At 40.4% G+C, this 22435-nt stretch overlaps 1 protein-coding gene across 1 annotated transcript in view; it reads left to right on the forward strand.

Moving 5' to 3' along the window:
• LOC148024682 (protein CONTINUOUS VASCULAR RING 1-like) overlaps positions 1–21364 on the forward strand; it is a 95892-nt gene extending 74528 nt beyond the window's left edge. Inside the window, exons 2-7 of the mRNA XM_087694331.1 lie at positions 837–889; positions 1057–1166; positions 1247–1414; positions 19706–19803; positions 19919–20045; positions 20493–21364. Coding sequence (XP_087550457.1) covers positions 837–889; positions 1057–1166; positions 1247–1414; positions 19706–19803; positions 19919–20045; positions 20493–20551 — 615 coding nt within the window. The 3' untranslated portion in view covers positions 20552–21364. The remainder of the gene's footprint in view (positions 1–836; positions 890–1056; positions 1167–1246; positions 1415–19705; positions 19804–19918; positions 20046–20492) is intronic.
• Positions 21365–22435: the final 1071 nt, after the last annotated feature.

Raw genomic sequence — 22435 nt, forward strand, 5'->3', positions numbered from 1 at the left:
AGCAGTGTTAGGAGAGATGGTGGAGGATAATGAATGTGAAGGATGGAGGATGCACAAACAAACTTTTGGTGCATTTGTCCTACTACTAAAAAAACGAAGCCATTTATTTTTTGTAATCAGCATGAAATGCATTTTGGGGCTGTTTTAAGGAGAAGTAGTTTGGGACTAATGCACTAAAAATTATGATGAGTTCAAACCCTAACATTAGTGGCTCAACACCCCCTCTCAGGCCGAAAAAGGACAAGGCTTTGTCAGGCTTCACAAGCAGGAGATGACAAGAGAAACTTTCCAACTATTTAACGGTTTCTAGCAATGGCTAAGCAATGTATGACTGTCATTTCAAAGCACTTGATGGAAATAGAAGTGCAGAGAGAGCAGATGCCTCATAGGCTGCTGTCCTTATTAAAATCATGTGTCCTGCACTATCTAAGTCAGGATATCAGGAATGGAACAGGCTGCGCAGACCAGTGTAGTATAGTTGTCACCATGCAACCAAAAAAGCAGAAGAAGATGTGAATCCATTATGTGTTATAGATGGTTTCCATCCCAACAATTGGAGGGAAGTGCCAACAAGCTGAATACAGTGGGAACATGTCTTTTTGTTGATTACATTCAGGGGGATTTTCTGAATGCAGGAAAGGTTTGGACTGTCTCAAGTTGTAATAGAAATGTTTTTTGACATGGACTTGCTCATTTGTAGTAATACCATCAATCAGGAAAAGTAATTGATTTATATTGTCCTTAAGGTTGGGTTTGGGAGGACCCTCTTTCCTTTTCCTGTTTGATCTTTTCTACACAAATTTTGGTCTTATATCTTGTAATTTTGGTTTATGCAGGCTTTTCATGCAGTCCTCAGGAGTTGGGCTTCAAAGAAGTTTATGAGTGGTTGGTATGTGGTGCTTTTTACATCAAAACACATTTAGAGAATTCTCACAAAGTTCAATCACAATTGAACCTCATGGTTTCACCAAAAAAAGCTGAACACGTGATGTTGTAAAGGGATGGTATGGTTCCTTATCCCTTGAATTCATTACCGGGCTTTTGTCTTGTCTGCAGTGTAATTTTACTTCCTATTGCTATCACTTTCTATGTAACTTGGTGGTTCGTACAATTCGTGGATGGGTTCTTTTCACCTCTTTATGCTCGTCTTGGGGTACATATCTTTGGTGAGTGAGTCCTTGGACTTTTCTTACACTATGGGAGTTGCTGCTTTACAGTAAGTAGCTGATTTTAGCATTGTATGCAGGATTAGGGTTTATCACATCAATTATATTCATTTTCATGGTGGGATTATTCGTTTCTTCATGGGTGGGAGCATCAATTCTGTCTTTAGGAGAATGGTTTATCAAGAAAATGCCCTTGGTTAGGCACATTTACTCTGCATCCAAGCAGATTAGTGCAGCTATATCCCCTGGTATGGTCACTTATCCTGCTTTCTTCTTCTAATACTGTTACTGTTTTGTTTATTGTTCAAATATGTATTTGGAAGGGGGGAAAAAAGAGACGTCAAAATAAAACCAGTACATTAAAAAATGTTCTAAATCAGCAGGCAAATGTTTTCTGAATGCTTCCGGTTGGCTGTGGTCTCCTTCAGTTTTTTTGTGTCTATTATTATCCTCCGGATGACGGTGCTGCATAAGAAGCAGTGGGGATCTTTATGGAAACTTAAATGAAATGAGTCCATTTGAAAATTGAAGCTCATATAATTGCTGTCAACATGAAGTAACAGCTTTAATTGAAGCATGTAAATTGTCATAAGGTTGGATTTTGGCAGAGCTCTTTTATTAAGTTGGGAAGGTTAATACAAATTAGTACCAGCTTATGCACATGATGGCTAATCTCTGGAGAAATTCATCATATTGATATTTAAAATGATCACAGTAAAGAGTTTTTGGTAGGAGAAAAGTCCTAAAAGTTACATGAAAGGGGACCATTGGGTAGGCTGTTCTTTATCCATAATTCTTAGTCTATCATCATTGGGGCCTAAATTTTACTATTTCCCTCAGCAACTATCACTACCATCCTTGTTGCTCATCGCCATCATCATTTTGTTCAGTAGATAGGCATTGCTGCTGCCTGCTGTTCGGCAGCATTATATTGCTGGTGAGACATCCCATCCTCTTGAACCTTCTCAGGCTTGACGACTGCTACCCCTATCCAAGAGCTGCCCCAAACAGCTGCAGTTCAGCAGTTTCTCTCTGGTACACTGCTGTTGCAGGTTCGTTCACAGCCGCTCTTGTAAGAGTGAATGTGGAAGCATATGACCGGACTTTGAGAGAGAGAGAGAGAGAGAGAGAGAGAGAGAGAGAGAGAGAGAGAGAGAGAGAGAGATGACGATCGTCGATGGCGCCCTGTCGTGACCTGCCGCCTGCACCGTTTTGTCATCCTCCGGCTTGGTTCCACCTGCGTGCAGACGGCATAAGCCGTCGCCCGTCAGTCCTGGGGGTCGGGGTCCCTGCCGTCGCCCTTTGGTCCCGTCAGGCCTTGTTTATTGCGTACTGGTCCTGAGCGCCGTGCTGGATCGTCCCGGGTTCTGTTGCGCCTATCTACTGCCCCGTCACGCTGCCACGCCTGCAGACGCCCATCTTGGTTCGACGGTTGTGCTGTCTGCGGGTCTGCCTGCTCGCGTTTGTTCTCTGCAGAGGCGCCCAGCTGCTGTAAACCCTAATCTTGACAGTCGTCAGAGAAGCAGTGCCTCGACCAGAGTGCCCACTGATCTGTACAGAGAGAGAGAAAGAGAGAGAGAGAGAGAGAGAGAGAGAGAGAGAGAGAGAGAGAGAGAGGCTGGTGCCGTTTCTGCCTTCCGTGAGCTCCTGGCTCTGCATCTGACGGGCACAAGTGGTGATACAACATGGCTGGTCTGGATATGACCTTTATCTACCAAACGGTGGCAGCCCTTGGTCCGGATTCTGATATAGAGGAACTAGAGGATATGGTTCCCTGCACAGAGGAGATGCCCATTGGTCCTGACTTTCAGCCTGCGGGCAAACGCATCAAGCATACTTCGGAAGAGACAATGGATCATCAAGAACGTTCTTATGCTCAAGTTGCTTCTGATTCTGTGGATTCTCACGGTGTTGACTGGGAGCATTTGTTGGAGTTTGCCAACACTTTGCTTGGCGATTATGTTCAACATAATCATGAAGCGTTTTCTGACTCTGGAACTGAAGATGTTCTGGAAGCCACTGTGGACTCGAAAAATGTCTTGCGCTCATTCTCAGTGTTTTATGAACGTGCTGTTATACTCTTCTTCACTGGTAGGATCCTAGTGCTTTCCCATATTCGCCAGTGGCTGCAAAGTCTACTACAAGGGGAGTGTGTTGAAGAGATTTTTGTTGGGCCCCGAGGCTTTTATGAGGTGCTGTTGAAATCTGAGAAGCATCGTGTTGATCTGCTGTCTAAACTGCTATTGTTCTTTGATCGCCGTTTAGTCCATGTTGTGCCATGGCGCCCAATGGCAGATTTTCAGCGCCTGCTTCAACGTGAATGCCCGGTGTGGGTCGAAGTGGAAAACTGTCCGGCTGTCTATTGGCCACTGTTAAAGGATGCCATGGCTGTTGTGGGCACTGTTCTGGTCCCCCTGAGCCTAAGGGCCATGAATCGTAACCGTTTGTGTATGTTATGGGACACTGCTCGGAAAAGGCCTGCTTGGTTATGTCTTAATTGCTCTGGCATGCATCCTTTACACTTTCGTTTGAAATGGGGTAACTTTGCAAGGCATTGTTTTTCGTGTGAAAAATTGGGGCATTTTATGGCTGAATGCCGAGTGAAACAACCGACTTCAGATGCTGAGCATGTTTTGCCGCCCATGGAAGATGTGGTGCTTGATGCTCCGTTGTAGGATGCAACCCAACCACCTAAAGTTTTGGATAAAGGTAAACAACATGTTTCGGGTTTGGATTCCCGTGGCAATGACTAGGTAGATGTTCGTGCCAAAAAAGGTAAAAGGTTTGATGCTGGTATGGCAGATACTGTGCCTAATGCTTCACAAGATTCCTTGCGTACTTATATGCGCAGGAAAGAAATGTTGTCTTCAGAGCACACTGCTCATGCTATGGTTTCTTCTGCTCCTCGTAATCAACCTACTAGGAAAGTATATACGGACGGTCCAAAGGGCCCACCTGCTAAGTTAGCTTTTGATGCTAGAGGTAACGTGATTATCCCATGGGATCGTCGTTATCCCCATTCCATTCCCAAGACAGTGGATATACCGTCTACCTCTAAATCTGGCCGTCAGAACTCTTTTGCCGTGTTAGCTGATTTTTTGGATGAGGGCATCCTTGACATTCTAGTAGAAAAGGTTAAATCAAGGCAAGCTTTGCCTCGTTCTTGATTTTCTTTTTTGAATACACATGAAGATAGCCACGTGGAATGTGCGAGGCATTTGTTCTCACAATAAGCAACATGCCATGTGGACTGTATTGCATGAGAATCGGTGGGATGTCTTGTGTGCTGTTGAGCACAAGAGTCATGGTGAAGCAAGAAAAGTTGTGGATTGCCATGGGTTTCGCTTGTTTTATGTAGGGACACATGCCATGCATTATTTTGGTGTGCTTATGATTGTACATGAGAAATATCAGCCTGTTCTTATTAAAAATGATGTACATGGTCGTTTTGTGATGATTGAAGTTTTATTTGAAGGAGAGATCTTATGGTTACTTGGCCTCTATGCTCCAAATGACCCTTTATCCCGCCGGGATCTTTGGAATGCTTTGCAGACCTCCTTGTCACTTGGCAGATGGGGTGTTTTGATGGGGGATTTTAATATGTGTGTTGATTCTTCACAGTCCACATCAGAGCATTCGGTGATGGACGCTCTGGAAAGCCGTGTGTGGAATGCGTTTGCTCTTGCCGTACTTAAGCAAGATCTATGGCCATGGCTACACCCTTCTTCTACAGGGTTTATTTTCCATTCTGCGCAGTATACAACTACATGGTCGCGGTTGGACCGCATGTACATCATGCAAAATGATGATTTTCTTCTTGAGATGCTGGAAATGAAAGTGTTGCAGCAATATGCCTTGTCAGACCATTTTCCTCTACAGCTTGAGATGCTTGCACAACCCATTGCACCTTTTAAGCAATTTTTGGATAAACTCCCTTGGCGTTTCAACTCATCTTATTTGAAGCATTCAATCTTTCGGGGCTATATGCAGCAATTGATTGATAGATTTTTATTGGACTTCTCCTCTGAGGGCAATGCTTCTTTTGAACGATTGCTCTCTAATGTGCAACGGGTTGTTCGGCAGTATGGGATCCATCATGCCTCTCTTTGTCGGCGGCGTCGACAAGCAACGGAGGATTTACTGGCTTTGGTTTGTTCTCTACTGGTAGAGACTCTAGATAATGTATTTCTGCTCTCACTGGCTATGCGTTTGGCTGATCTTATTAAAGAGTTTTAGTTGAAATCTTATCAGCAGGCCAAATTGCAAAATTTGATTGAGAATTTGCAAGATAGTACTTGTTAGTCTCATAAGTTCTTTCGAGCTCTACATACATCTCTTGCTTGTGAAAATATGACTAGACTCTAGGATCCAGAAGGTCAAATGGTCATTGATCCTCAGACTATTGTGAATATGTGCAGGAATTATTTTCTAGATCTTCTTGGTTCTGCTCGTTCACCTTCTGACCAAGTTACTTATGCACGCTCAGTTTTCTATGATTTGGTCCGCAATCAGGTTCCATATGACATGCAAACTACTTTGGAGACAGATAATTGTGAGGTGGAGGTTATGGATGTTTTGTTACACTCGCCCAAGGATAAAAGTCCCGATTGGGATGGTCTCACCAATGAATTCTTTGAGGTTTTTACTTTCCAACTGGTGAAACCATTGATGGCTATGTTTCAGCAGGTTTGGGAAACGGGGTTCATGCCTTTCTCATGGAAAGAAGGTCTTATCAAACTGCTTCCAAAAGTTCCTTCATCGTCAATGTTGAAAAATTGGCGACCAATTTCTTTGATGGGTTCGATGTATAAAATCTTTTCCAAAGTGATGGCGAATCGGCTCCATAAGCATCTTCCTGCCATTGTGCATCCTCTTCAATATGGTTTCATTAAGGGCCGAAACATTCTGCATAATATCTTAAATGTGCAAATGGCTATTGACTATGCAAGGCACTCTAATCAGGAGGTGGTACTGATTCAATTGGACCTGGAAAAGGCTTTTGATTATTTAGACTGGTCTTTCATTGTAGAACTTACGTCTACTATGGGCTTGGGTACTCGGATGTCTCGTTTGATCTACATCATTAGTGCTGCGGCTTTTTCACGAGTTATGCTAAATGGTGGTGTTACCGAGCCATTTGTCCTTGCACGCTCTGTGAGACAGGGTTGCCCTTTGAGTCGTCTCTTCTTTGCCCTTGTGACTCATCCGGTTCTTTCGATGTTATCTCATATGGCAGCTTCTACTCAGTTGGCTGGATTGTCTCTTCCTTTTGGACAGCACTTCATTAGTCAATTCTTGGCTGATGACAGCTTTATGATTTTGCGTGCGGACAAGGATAATCTTCGCAAAGCATTAGATGTTTGGACTCTCTTTGGTCATGCTTCTAGTCTTCATATCAATGCTTTGAAATCAGCCATTCTCAGTTGCACGGAGTCAGATTTACAGTCATTGGACTAGCAGGGAATGGTTGTTCCCCGTGGTTCCATTGTTAGGCATCTTGGGTACCCTTTGGATGTTGATGTTTGGCCAAAGCAACTACTAGAGTGGATTTCACAGAAACTGGCAGCTAAGTTTCTGTATTGGAAGTCGCAGGCTTGGCCCTTCCATGTTCGCCTCAAAGTAGGTCAGACAATTATGTTGCCAATGCTCACATTTTTCTTGCCATTGCTGCCTTGGACTACTACTACATTGAATGCTCTTACTCAGTAGATTCGTTTCATGTTATGGAAGGAGGACTCCTTGCATGCAGACATTTCATGGATTTCTTGGTCGCATGCATGTATCCCCAAACGCATGGGTGGTGGGGCTATTTTGGATGCCGAAACTCATATGCTGGCACTTCGTTGGTCTCTTTTTCGTGCCATGTGTTTGGATCATCATCCGTGGGTCTTTATAGCCCATTATTTTCTTGAGGATCACGGGCTTCTGCATGGTAATACCCACATTCGGAGCTCCTAGTGGCATGCTCTTAATGCAGAATCTCAGTTTTCTAGTCCTTCTTCATCCCTGCTTGCTCATTTGGTATGCTTCTGGAAATTAGTTCTCTAGAAGGCTCGGTGGCATCCAGCGGAGGACCGCTTAGATACTAACTCTTTTCAACTGGAATTGTTGGCAGCCTCGCGATTACTTTCTTGGGAAGGCAAACATGAGCTCAGACCAAAATTTAATCGCATGGCACGTTTGGGCTTGACTTCAGTTGTAGATGCCACCCTTGCCAGTCGCAATGTGTTGATATCATTTCGTATAGGCAGGAGGCTTTTCAGGATCTCTCGTGGATACCGTGATTTATGGGAACAGCTTTTGTTGGTGCTCTAGAGCAGACAACCCTTTCCTGCCCTTGCTTTGGATCGTTCCTGGCAGGACTGGGACCTTGCAGGTTGGCTGCATTTGGAAAAGGCCTCAGCTAACCAGGTGTATTATCTTCTGATTAAAGATCATCAATGGCTGGTTACTAAAGCTAATACTGTATGGGGATTGCGTAAATCTCAGTCATGGTGGAAGGAAACTGTGATGGAGGGCTGGTTGAACAAGACACCTTTCAAATGCAAGGTCTTTCTTTGGAGGGTAATGATTGGTGGTCTTCCTCTTGCTTCAGCCCTTTCCAAGCGTCGAATCTCCAACGGCAATTGTTTCTTTTGCACCACCAGTGTGGAATCGGCCTGTCATCGATTTATTTCTTGCCCTCTCGCTAAGAAAATCTGGTCACTCTTGTCAGCGGTTTGGCGAGCGGTGGTTGGTTTCTCGCTAAGCCCTTTTGATTGGGTTTTTGTACGGCCCAAATACCCCACACGGGCACAGTCGCATATGAAGATCTTGTTTCACTTTCTTAGATACTGGGGCTGCTGGCACAATTGGACCATTCGGAATGCTTTTCTTTTTGATTCAGCCTCTAATTTTCAGGGACATATTGCGAGGCTTAAAGGCCTCTTGCATTGGCAGATAGATCTTATTCGGCACTCTGACTTACTCCCTCGGGAGGACTTACTTCCCTGGCATATGGCAATTTCCTCTGCGTCTTTGCCATGACTTTTGTAACATGACTTTTGTAACTCTTTTGTTGTTTAGTACTTTATAAATATAACATCCATTACGAGAGAGAGAGAGAGAGAGAGAGAGAGAGAGAGAGAGAGAGAGAGAGATCTGAAGACTGCAGAGAATGAATGCTGAGTACTGAAGGCAGATATATACAAGGGCTGTGTGAGTATAACCCGCTGGAGATCTCTCTCAACCTGTAAATCTGAAGTAATTGTGACCTAGGGGCTGGCCAGCCTAACTGGGCTAAAAATAATGAAGTAATCTGATCATGTCAGCCAGTCAAAACAAGTTGACTGCTGAAAGAAAATAAAATAATAAACTGCTGCAATAAATGTAGTTTGCTGCACATGGCAAAACGGTCTGCCCTGATCCACCTGCCCAAATCTCTACCGAAACCTGGTTATTTCCCAAAACTGTTATCCGATCTACTCCAGTAGAATGTGATGCTGCACAAACTGCCCTTATCTGCCCCGTACATGTTGTCACTATCCTGGGGGCGACCAAATCTGTAACACTCCTCGGATCTTGGATGCAACATTAAGGCTAAGGGATCTAGAATGCTGACAAAGGATGGCCTGAGGGAGCATCTTGGTGAACAAATATGCTAGATTGTCCCTTGTTTTGCAATGCTCCACATTAATGCTCGTCCAAGAGCTTCTCATGAATAAAGTAATGTTGGATCTCTATGTGCTTCATCCTAGCATGAAATACAAGATTTTGTGCTGACACTATGCAACTTCCATTGTCACATAGAAGCGTAGTAGCCCCTGTTTGTAAACAACCAAGCTCCTCCAACAGTCTTGGAAGCCAAACAGTCTCACAAGTGCAACCTTTGCAGGTGAAAGGGCAACTATAGGTTGCTTCTTGTTGCTCCAAGAAGTCACACATGTACCTAGAAGAAAACAATAGCATGTTATCGATCATTTGTGATCAACATCACCGGTCTAGCTTGAGTTTGTCTGCTGCAGAGTCAAATGGTTGCTTGCACGTTTGGTAGGCTATACATTTGATGTTGCATGTCAATGTAGCCTGCTCTTGATATGAGAGCTCATGCAGCTCATGCTGTGTGTCAATATGTTAGCCCCGTTTGACAACCTGTCCATTAGCTGGGGACATTGCATTGGCCTATTTGCTTGTTGTCACCAAATGCATTTGCCCCCACGCAAGGCACACCTGCAATCTATTTGGTTCGCCAATCTTTTGCGACACCCACACCTTGCACTTGCTTGCAATGCCTTGACAACCTAAGCCATGTCATGTTCGATTTGACTTAGAGTGTCAGTTTCAAAATTAACTTTTAAAGTTAATGCTACTTCAATCAATCAACCTTCGAGTTACATAGGCCCCTATTCCCACAAACACCTCCATCTACGCATAATCTAGGCTAAAATTGGGAGATTTTCTCAAATTGCATCTAATAGCCTGAAATTTGTTCATCGATTTTGGGATTTTAGTTAATTCTACAAAATTCTTCATTGAATTAGAGAAATTTGGCTCTAGTGCTCACAAAAATTTGGGGCTTTTGACATTTGAGCCATAATGTGACCAAATTTTATCATAAAAATTTGGGGCTTCATGGAATTTTCCCAGATTCATCTACATTGGGCCCAACTCATCATTTTGCATAACATTTGAGGACATTGGCACAAATTTTACTTCGATTTCTTGACATTCAGCTTCTCCATTAATATTCAAGCATAAAATTGTAAGTTTTTGAGTTTCCCTTTGCATTCTTTTTGCGTTGCATATGCATTTGTACTTTGGACAAAAGTTGGTAAAAAATGCAAGCAATTTGCAGCAAGGAATGGCTGCTCAGAATGACTTGCTCAACATGTTTGGTAATGATGAGTTGGATGGGATCAACTATTCCATGTGCGCATACATGATGAGACATGTTTTGGTTGCAAAATAGCTTAGCGGATATGTATTTGGCACAAAGAGAAGGTCTATAGGCCATGGGACTGAGTATGATCCAAGTGCATCTAGCTCGTTTTCAGTGACTAGTGGATCATCAATACCTGCTGCTCCTCCTCCTCCTTCCACATTTGATTAGTTGAGATGGGATTGATTGCAGTTTCATGTAAGAGATAGAGCATTCAACATATTTGGTTGTGCACAAGAGCCAAGGATGCTTGGGATAGCTTGCCTCTTTGTATTGGGTGCGTAGTGAGGCACGTGTTATCTATTTGCATAAGCAACTCGAGATAGAGCATATGATAGGAGGTGATTTAGTAGATGCTTATATCACTCATGTCAAGGACCAAGGACCTTTGAGAGTTGCTTGCTAAGAAAGATGGGATTATTCTAGACGCATCTCTTGTTTCTATTGTCTTGGTTGGTTTACTGAGTTGTAGTAGAGTTTTGCCATTGCACTTTACTTGCTTGCCAAAGGAAACCGCCAATGAATACTCATTTGATGAGCTAGTTCTACTATTATTGCAATAGGAGCAGTTGTGGGTCAATTGCTCCAATATGACCATGGTTAATCAAGCATTTGCAACTAGCCACAAAAACAAAGGAAAATCATGGAGTAAACTCACTCTAAGGCAAAGGCAAATCAGCCCCTTCTTTAAACTCTCAAGGTACAAAGGATGAGGGTAATAAAAAGAAAAATTCAATCGTTGCAAACAAAAGGGGCATGTCATTGAGATATGTAGGAAAAAGATTGCTAGCGAAAAGAGAAAACAATTAACTATGAGTTGTTGAAAATTCAGCAAATTGAAGGAAGTAGAAGCACATTTGGCTAGTTTGGACAACGAACATTCTTATGCCTTTGTTGTGCGTTGTTTGTATGATCCTTCACCACATGCTCAGTATTCGTTAGTGATTGAAAATAAGAATACATGGTATCTTGACAACGGTGTTTTTAAAGCACATTACTTACTTTTGTGACTTGTTTGTATCTTTTGTAGATGTACAAAAGGGGGGATCCACATGTGTACTAATAATGCTTCCTATGCAATCGAGGGTATTGGAAAAATTCCCATTGTTGCAATAAATGGGGGTGTCATCATGCTTTTGAAGGTTTTATATGTGGGCATAAAGAAAAAGTTGCTTTCAATTTCAACCTTTGGATATGCTAGTTTTATGGTTAAGGACCGGCCTTTATCGGCTTGGTTTATATGAGAAGAAAGCATCAGAGAACATGCTACAAGTTGATGCCACCACTATGGATGACACTATGGCATGCTCAATTTGGTCATCTTGATTATGGTAGTTTGCTTTGCTTGAGAAATAAAAATATGGTGCTTGATCTGCCTTTGTTGAAAGCATCGATTCATAATGTATGTGAGAGTTGTACACTTATTAAAAAAATGCATTTTCAAAATTGAATCTGTGTGTGGTGATGATAAATTACAGCTTGTGCATAGAGATGTTTCTGGATCCATGCACATTAACTCTAGTGAGAGATATTTGTATTTTGTAACCTTCATTGATGATATGGCTCGTTGTTGTTGGGTATATGCATTGAAGCACAAATTGGAGGTTTTTGCATGCTTTAAAACATTCTTAGTCTTGGTTACAAGTTGATTACTCTCTGTACTAATTGAGGAGAGGGGGATTTTATGTCACGTGAATTTAACACTTTCTTGGTTGAAAGGGGTATTAAACATGAGTGTACTACGTCTTACATATCTCAACAAAATGGTACGGTTGAAAGAAAGAATTGAACTCTTATGGATATGACACGTTCTATGCTGTCTTTCAATAAGCTCCCACCAAAATTTTGGCTTGATTGCTGTAATGCGTGTAGTATATGTGCTGAATCAAAGCCCAACAAAAGCATTGAGTGCTTGTATGCCTTATGATGCTTGGCATGGCCATAAATCAGTGGTGAACCATATGCATGTCTTTGGTTGCTTGTCATATGCATTGGTGGAACAACCAAAAAGACATAAGCTTCGTGATAAAGCCATTAAATGTATTTTCAATGGCCATAGTGTAAAAAGTAAAGGGTATTGTTTGTATCAGCCCTCTGTAAGTAGAGATGCTGTATTCGTTGAAATGACTTGACTATGTAAATCAGCCACTTGTTGGTTTGATGGATATGTTTGACAGCTTATTGCCTTTATTTTAGCAAGGTGCACCAAAAATGGTCATTTACAATAACCTAATGATGGGGGATAGTAGCAAAATTAGTCGCTTTTGCATGAAAATTAGCAACCTGATGTTCAATCCATTGATTGGGATATTGTTGATGATGTCTTTCATCATGAAAGAGTTGCTATTCGAGAGGCTAAACATGTTTCTAGATGGTTGTTGGATACTTTATGAGATAGTAAATAGCTTGTTTCTCTCTTTGTGGCAAAACTTGGGCAATCACTACACATGCTCAGAGTCATCTTATTGCATAGGCTCTTGTTGCTATTGCATGTAATGAAGAGCCCATTTCTTTTGATGATGCCTCTTAGAGTGAGCAGTGGATGACAACAATGTAGTCAAAGCTAGATTCTATGTATAAAAATGGAACATGGTAGTCATGTGACTTGTCTCTTGGCAAGCTTGCTATAGGCACAAAGTGGATTTACATATCAACATATAGATTTAGGGTAGCATAAATCACTACAAGACACATCTTATTGCCAAAGGGTATGCGTAGCAATATGGGATTGACTATGATGAGACGTTTGTATCCATTTCATATATGACTACCATTCATAGTGTTATTGCTTTGGTTACTCATTTTGATTGGCATGTACATTAGTTGGATGTGGAAACTACTGTTTATTGAATGGTGAGCATGGTTTGAAATAGACACCTAGGGTATGGTAGGAGAAATATATGCTTACTTGATTGCTCTTGGTTTCAATAATCAACACATTGAGAGTACACTATATGTCTTAAGTAGGTAAAGTTGCAACAACTGAGGATGGTCTGCCAAGTCATGCTCTTCTATCCATTTTACAATCATTGGAGAAAAGTTCTAAAACTTTACCAAATATCTCTTGGAAACTTTATTTATGACTTTTTTTTTCTTATGTGCCAAAATTTGCTTGGGTACCAAGATCTTATCTAGCTTCTCAATCTTAGGTTGAATTTCAATAGATCTATTCTTTGGTACATCACGATGAAAAGGCCTCAATAAATTGAGATGAAAGGCATTGTATATTTGCCAATATAAAGGTAATTTCAATTGATATGCCACATTGTTGATCTTTTTAACACCTAGAAGGGCCCATAGTATCTCATACTGAACTTTGAATACAACCTCTCTTTTTCTTTTATCTTTTTCAACCTTACCTTTTCAAAACACAATAATATATAATTGCCCTCAGCAAAGTACAAAACACGTTTATGGTGATCAGTTGTCTTATTTTGCTTTTCTTGTGATCTTTGAAGTACATACTTTATCTTTGCATAGGTTGCATTCAAGTTTTCCACATAACAATCAACCTCAAAGATCTTATCCTTAGATTGCAAAATAGGTAGTACCTTCTTGCCACCCTCAACCACCTCAAATGGAGCTTTGCCAGTGGAGCTATGCAGCACCATATTATTGTATGCAAACTCAATCAATGGCAAATACTGCTCCCATTGTGTCTTGTGGTTTGAAACATAGCATCTTAAAAGATTCAATACTGTGGAATTGGCTTCCTTAAACTGACCATTTGTCCAGGGATGGAAGGATGATGAGAATTTCAACATGGTATTCATATTCTCAAACAATCCTTTCCAAAATAAGCTAGCCATCCGAGGATGTCGATCACTGACGATCGACTTTGGCTTATCATGATACTTAAAGATATGCTGCAAAAATAATCGAGTCATATGATCAGCCTTTATTTTCTCTCTCATCGGAATGAAATTGGCTTTTTTGCTAAACTTGCAAATGATAGTCCATATCTCATCATTCCTTCTAGAAATCCTAGGAAGCTCAAAAATAAAATCCATCACAATGCTTTGCGAAGGTCTATTTGGAATACATCTTTGCCTATCATGCTTTATCTTCTGGCATACGATGTATGTCTTAACAAACTGCTCTACATTATGCCTCAAAGCTAGCCAATAAAAGAAGTGCTCCATTGCCTTGATTGTGGCATTAATATCTTTGTCCCTTGCATACGAAGAAGCATTACTTTCGGGAATAACTCTAGGCCTCAACTGCTTTGTGATACACAACCATCTATACATAATCACAAATGCATTTCCAAGCATAAGTGCTTATGTCTATGGGCATTGCAAAGCTGATCATAAACATTAGCAAAGTCTGAATCAACAGCATACTCCCCTTTCATAGCATCCAACTCAGTGTGATAAACCATGTTGATAGTTGAAATTTGTGGCTTATGTGACAGTGCATCAACCACAATATTCTCTTTACCATCAATATGTATAATCTGAAAATGAAATATAGAGATAAAAATTGCCGATCTCATATGCTTCTTTGACAGCTTTGTCAGCATCAGAAAGTACCTCAAAGTTTGATGGTTTGTCTGCACTAGAAAATCAATCCCTAACAAGTAATGTTGGATTTCACCTATATTACGACACTCCATTGCATCATAGAAATCGGCACTATTGATCCACACAGAAGGCAACATTGAAGTCCCATGTAGATTGTGTATGAATTACAACCAATAGCTCTTTCTCATAGACCTACAAATTCTTTTGGTACTGTGGAGAAATTGACTCTCATAAGCCACAATTGGGCGATCGTTCATAAGAATATCCCCAATGTTGTTATCACATGCATCACATTGAACCACAAATGACTATCTTAGAGAAGACAATACAAGCACATGACCTAAAGTCATCTTATCCTTCAACTTTTCAAATGCTGAATTTTTCATTGTTGTCCATCTAAATGGTATATTTTTCTTTTATAAAGCATACAATTTCAGCAAACTCGTGTACATACTTTTTGTAGTAAGAATATAAATCCAAGAAGTTGCGGATCTCATGCATATTTTTTAAAGGTGGCCATGAATGTATTGTCTCAGCCTTTGCAGGGTCCACTTGCTTACGCAGTTCATTGAACATAAATGTTCAAGTACTTTTTATGCTCTACCTCATTCTTTGAGTAGACAGTCATTGTATATGTAAATATGTTTTGCACTTTATTGAGGGCAATTATATATTATTTACATATACAAGGATATGCGGACAATAATATATAATTGCCCTCAGCAAAGTGCAAAATACGTTTATAAATATTTACATATCCGATTGAATGTGGCAGGAGCATTTATAAGTCCAAAAGGCATGACAAGAAACTCATACAATCCAAAAGATGTTTTGAAAGCTGTCTTAGGCACATCCTTCGGTCTAATGCATATAAGATGATATCCATTTTTCAAATCTATACAAGTGAATATGGTTGTCCCTTGCAATCTATTCATAACATCATCGAATCGAGGGATTGGAAACTAATTCTTTATCATGATCTTGTTCAAAGCACGATAGTCAATGCACGTATGACGCAAAAATTTTTTTTTTTGCACCAAAAGCACTAGAGAACAAAAATGAGATGAGTTGGGCTAAATTAATCATTTTTCTAACAGATCATTCACTTGACTCATAATCTCCTCTTGCTGGGTTGCATTGAATTTGTAGGGATACTTATTATGTGGGCTACTTTTAGGGATAAGATCTATGCCATAATCTTTAGGCCATTTAGGCGGTAGTTGCTCGGAAGTGTTTGAGAGAAGCATTCAACATACATTTTCAGAAATTACATGCTATTATTCTCTAACTTAGATATACTCTCAATATTTCTCACTATCATCCTTACCCTTAGTAAAAGCCAAGTATGTTGAAAGATGATTTTTCATTACTTTAGAAATAGCAACTGTTGATACAACAAGGACAACTTCCCTTTTTAATTTTATATCAAGTGTGAGTGTCTTTTTCTATGTTGAATAGTGATTTCTTTTGCACATGAATGAATTACTGCTTGCATATAGTGATTCCATGGCATATCAAGCAACACATCACAACCCTCAAGTGGAGCAATGAAGAACTCTTCATTGTTCGCATATTCTTGTATATGTAAATAAAGCTTTCCAATGAGCGGTGTGACAGGCTCTACAAGGCTTTTACATACCATTCTAACTTTCCTTATGGGTTCCATCTCATCCTCTTTGATGCTTAGACAAGCTACAATGTCAACAGAGATGAAGTTGGCTCATGCACCATTATCAAAGAAAATCGATGCATGTTGATCCTTAATTTTGCCCTATATTGTGCACAACTTAGTAGCATCATCATTGGGGCTGATCACTAACAACATCGGGCACCGATTCCATTGATGATTTGGGCTTTTTTTCCTTGAGGATATCCTTGATTTTTTGATTTTCTAGCTTGCTGCCTATTGGGACAATCCCTTTGGCCTCTTTTCAGACTGATTTTCAGATCTGCCCTTTTATCAGTCTTGAATAACTTTTTATTCGGTTTCTCGCCACACTCTAGGAAGCCCAAATCTTTGCCATGTAGCAAAGCATCTATTGTAGCATTAGTCGCTATGAGCTGAGATGTGCTAGAGAGGGTGGATTTAATGCAAAAATCCTTGATTTCTTTAGGTAGTCCATAAATATATTTTTTCACTTGCTCATGAATGGGTACGGGGCGATAAGAAGTGACATGCAACAATGCATGCTAAAACTTCTTATTGTATTGCTCCAAATTCATCATTGCTTGATTCCATCTCACCATATGAAGACCATAGTTGCCAAGAAACCCGTTTCATACCTAGGCATTCCAAAAGTCTATGAAGCACATGCTTCAAATTAAAAAAAAAACCCTACCCTTACATAAGGGTTTGAGCTTTTGTAGCCAACATTTATCATAGATTCATTTGTCACGCTAACATTGACATTCATATTAATTGCAAGAATTTTTCTTGAGTTGTTGTCTATGATGCATGTATATATTGATGGTTTCCTTTATAATTAAAGCCAATAGTGTCATCAATAATGAACCATTATGTATGTATATGTTAATGCTATGTTGAATCTCCATTTGTGTTGTATAGGATCATGAATTATGATAACTTACATTATATGGGTCATACTCTATACATAAATCTCTTCCATCTCGAATGAAACTTATTTCTAATTGGCAACTATGATGAAGACATCTTGCTGTAATTTCTCAGTTGAACACAAAAATCACCGCTCGCACAAAGCTTTGGCTTGCAATTAGGTGCCTTGAGCTCACAAAATCAAGTGATTGAGTGGTATTCCAGCAATGGAACCATGAAACCAGCCTTCCTTCTTGGGTAGGGTGGTAATTCCTCAATCAAGCATTTAATTATAGCAATGAGCAAATAAACATAAATTGAAATGTAAACTTTTATCTTAATAATCTTGGACAATGGATATTTTGTTGGTCCCAAAATTGGCACCCTTTTCAGTATTTCTTTAACTTCAATTGTCCATGGATTTAATGCAAGCTGAGGTTTTACAATCTCCTTGGTTGATCCAAAAGCATTTTGTCGTACCAACAATCAATAAATAAATTGGGCAATTTGCTCCTTGATTTTCACCCAAGACGTGCTCAAATTGGACCCCAACTGGCCAAATGTTTCCCAAAATTTACAAGGGATGGCTTGGCATTTGAATCCTTCACAATACCACAAATTGCAAGTGTGGATTTCAATGTACAATGCCTTCTACTAATGACATGGGCCTCAAGGTGGTTATCGTAATTTTGTAGAAATTTAGGGTTTACAACAGAATTCCCTTGTTGCCTACCAAATTCGGTTGAGCTTTACTCCAAATGGATGAGATAGGCTGAGATCTTTGAGAATTGAGTGAAGGAGGTGAGAGAATGTTGGAGAGAGAAAATTTAGAGATTCTTTGTGGCGGAGAAACCCTTCAGAATGGCTGTTGCTTGCTAAAACTGCCCTAGGATGTCGCCTACCGCCAGAGATGTTAGAAACTGGTGTTGCCAACGATTTGTTGCTGTTGTCAGCTCCTTTAGGCTTCAAAATTGCTATCTCTTGTCCCAGACTGATTGGTTGTTGCTATCACCAACCTCCAGAAGGTCACCCACTGTAGGAAATCCAGACTAGTAGCTCTCTCTCTCTCTCTCTCTCTCTCTCTCTCTCTCTCCCCCACAGGCTGAAAACTGATTGAATGGCTGAGACCTAGCCCCAAAAACGTTTTTTCAATTTGTATGGGTATTTTTGCCAAGTGGCAACCTTCTAAACTCATTTTTTAGGATTATCTAGTTGTTAATTTTCAAAATTAAATAATTGTGAAAATTAATATCAAATGTTCTGACCTTGCCCAAAATTGAATGTGTCCATCCATAATTAAATTGGCTAGGCCATTTGCGACTTGGAGTGGTCCCCAATCTCTGTTGACCCTTATACTAGTATTAATTAATTAATTAATGCTAGTCCCTAGTGTCACTATTGACACTTATTGGCCAAACGATTGTCCTAGTGTCAAAACTGACATTGACCGAATACCAAAGCGTAGTTGGCATATCTTATCACAACTTTTGCTTGTGGCACCCATTGCATCCTTGGGGTCCTTGGCTGTTACCATGAAATAACTGCCATGTGCATCACATGTGCTAAACAATCTTGCACATTTGATTAAAGTTATCAGCAATATTAAAGCATCTCAAAATTTCATGTCCCCATGACACAACACAAGCACTAGATGTGATGCAGTAGGTAGCGGACAACATGGCAGATGGAGGTGACTATTGCAAGGACATGCAAACAACGTGTGGTTGGTGGGACGATATGGGATGGATGGTGATAAGGTAGGTGGGTGACAACAGGCAGGATGGAGGCATGTCATTGTTGTCATCTTCTTCTTCCACTTCTGCTGCTGCTGCAAGTGGCTTGTTGGGTGTTTGACAGCTGGTGGTGTGAGCAGTCCTAAGCAGCAGGCGCAATCGTGACCAGGTCAGCAATGGTGCAGTTCTCGTGGTAGCACTGGACAGGCAGCGCAGGTAAAACAGTGGGAAGCAGAATGTAGTGTCATATGTTGCAGCTCAAGCTGAGCTGGGCATGCTGGAGCAGCAGAGGTGGCGTGAACTCGCTGAGAGGAGGTTCATGGTGGCAGCAGTGGCAATGTTGGTGGCTATACCACTGTTGGGTGGTGGACCTTGTGAATAAAGACCAGCAGCAAGGTGGATGGAACTCCATTTTTTTGTGGAGAGAGAGAGAGAGAGAGAGAGAGAGAGAGAGAGAGAGAGAGAGCTGAATAATAGGTTGATGTGAAAGTATAAAGCTAGGGATTTTAAGAAAATAGACTTGGGGATTCCCCGAAACCCTAACCCTAAACTTACACACACTAAGGTGTGTTCACATGCTAAGACACACAGCTAAGGTGTGTCGATGCATGGAGGTGGTAGATGACTAACAAGTAGAAAGGAAAGAACACTTGTTCCACTTATTCTAATTCCTAGCCCTCTTTGAGAGGTGAGTAAAGTGCTTGTCAGCCAGGGTTGTAAGTGCATTGGTACTAGAGATATATCAGTAAACTTTTGTATTTAGGCCTTTTCTATATTAATCACTAACTGTTTCTCTCCATTGGCATGGAAAGATGAAAGCTCAAGAGCTTTCAAAGAGGTTGCAATAATCAGGCATCCGAGGGTTGGTGAATATGCATTTGGCTTCATTACATCATCCCTTGTTCTTCAGGTTTGTCCTTTTCTCATGAAAAAACTCCCGTGATTATGCACTTGCCTTCTGTTAAGGCTAGACAAAATACAGCAATGGTTCTGTTGGTTGACTGTATTTATTCTGTGTTCAACAGACAAAATCACATGAGGAAGAGCTATGCAGCATCTATGTGCCCACAAATCATCTCTACTTGGGGGATATTTTTCTCATAAATTCAAAGGATATTATCAGACCGAACTTGTCTGTTCGGGAAGGCATTGGTAGGGTTTTGTGCTTGTTTTAATGTCTTGTGAACTAGTTAAAGCATAAGAGGATCTCAGAAAAAGTTGGTCCACAATCGTAACTCAGACAACACATTATTTTTAACTCTTATGGATTTGCCAAAAAGCCTGAAGCTTCAGTAATTAGAATGTGTGGTTTGAAGGCTTGAAGCATGGTAGGCCAGTATGTATCTTTGACTTGTGATATGTCTTTATGTCTCTGTGTTTAGTTTCTTGATCTCAAATGTTACCTGCTTAGGTTTTGACTGCATGTGCTAATTTGTCGCAACAGGCAAATAACACACTTGGATAATTTTCGTCACTATTGTGTTGTGCATATTACTGAACTCACTGCATGTAACATTTGCTTTTCTAAGATCTGCATGGATTCAGAAATGTGTTATCTTATAATGCAACAAGAGCTTCTAAACTGCAATTTTCTGGCAGAGATTGTGGTGTCAGGTGGCATGACAATGCCTCAAGTACTATTGCCAAAAGAGACATGAATATGCTGTCTAAAGAATCTGCAATTCACCATAACACATGACTTTCAGTTCTGGACCTTCTGTCCCATATATTTAGTCGTATCTCTCTTCATCCTTGTAAAATTGTGCAGTAGTTTGGATGGAGATCACAGGACAATTTTTTTACACACGTGAAAAAGACTGTTATCTGTACAGGTTGAATGCAGGTTAATAATTTATGTACGTTATACACATTCCAGCAAGGTCACTTCGGGGAAGCAATGAAACTTTTCTGCACTCCAAATAATTGGGTAAAGTAACAGAACTTACCAGTAAGTGGCATGGCAAAGGCTTGGTAGCTTGAAGATTAGATCCACCTTGGAATTACTTTTATAGGTCCAACAATGTAAGATACATGTGTTTGTATTTGGGACATGGGCATTTTTGTATGATGGTTGGTAGCTTGAAGATTAGATCCACCTTGGAATTACTTTTGTGGTCCCAACAATGTAAGATACATGTGTTTGTATTTGGGACATGGGCATTTTTGTAAAATGGTTATGAAGCTCTGTAGTAGTTAACTGGCACAAATGTCAAGCATCTCTGGTCCACTGACGTGAGATACAGGGATTTCTACTTGGAATCTGGGAAATGTGTGTGGATTTCTAATATGAATATCAACTATGTGGTGGAAAGTTGACCTAGGAAGCATGTTAACAAACAAACAATATTTCTATCCTAGTTTAAGGCCTTGTAAGCCTCTTCTTTTAGCCCAACAGGGGTGAAGCGTTACCAATACAACATTCAGCAGTTCGGGCCTTCAAATATAGAAAAACACTTTGAAAAGTGACTTTTTGCTACCAAAATGCTTTTACTTTATTTCATGTAAACTGAAGAATTGTTTGTGCCATTCTTGAGCATTTGAATGAGTGAGATTGAGTTAAGGGTAAGGTAGAGAGGAGTCATTGTGACATCTGAGCTCTCCATTATTTTATCTGTTCATGCATACTATCTTCTTGAAGGTGGAAGCATTAGAGAGCACTCCATTATTTTATCTGTTCATGCATACTATCTTCTTGAAGGTGGAAGCATTAGAGATCAACATTGGAGCACCATTGGAGGAAGCATAACAAGGAATCAAGGTTTGAGCTTGGAGACACCTACGCCAAAAATAAGTTATTGTGAACTATGAAGTGTGTCTACTTCGAGTAATGGATTTCCTCTCTTGGGGAGCATAGGTTTGTAGTCTAATGTGAGAGATTAGACATTTCATTTTTTTACTTACTAGTTTGCCATATGAAGGTCCAACCACATATAAGTCCATGTTTGATGGGCTATTGGGAAGGCCTAATACAATTTTTACTGCAAAAGAAAGCCATTCAATACACAAGTTCAAGTAAGAAGACTTCATCCATCTTGGTTCTATTGTTGGGACAAAGAGGCTTCAAGGGAAGCCTCCCCAAGGAAAAATTGGAAGTGGTGAAAGCCAAGTTGAAATTAGAAGCGGTGAAAGCTAAGCTGAAAACTTGACCCAATATTGAGCATGTAATAGGAAGGTTAGTTCTACAATGTTGGAAAGTGATGGATATTAAAAATTGATTTTCATGATTGTATCTTTATTCATGAGCACCAATAGCATGAGCCTCTTGAGGGTTGAGCAAGATTGGGAAACATAGAAACTGGTAAGGCTAGGGGATTGCACTATTCTTTAGGTGAGTTTGTAGTCCTCATGATTTGATTTGCATTGGCATTTGCATGAGATAAAAAGCTTGGTGTAAAAGCCTAATTTTGGCATATCCATTGTGCATATAGTTGTTGGGAAAATGTGGCTTCGCATTGCGACCCCCATGTGCAAAATCTATATGCAAGTTTGCACCAATTATTTACATTCGTAAAAAGAAGCTTGGGAACTTGTGTCTTCCAATT

The sequence above is a fragment of the Lygodium microphyllum genome, chromosome 15 (assembly GCF_053477565.2).
Source record: "Lygodium microphyllum isolate KBCC chromosome 15, Lygodium_microphyllum_v1.1.10, whole genome shotgun sequence".
Taxonomy (NCBI): Eukaryota; Viridiplantae; Streptophyta; class Polypodiopsida; order Schizaeales; family Lygodiaceae; genus Lygodium; species Lygodium microphyllum.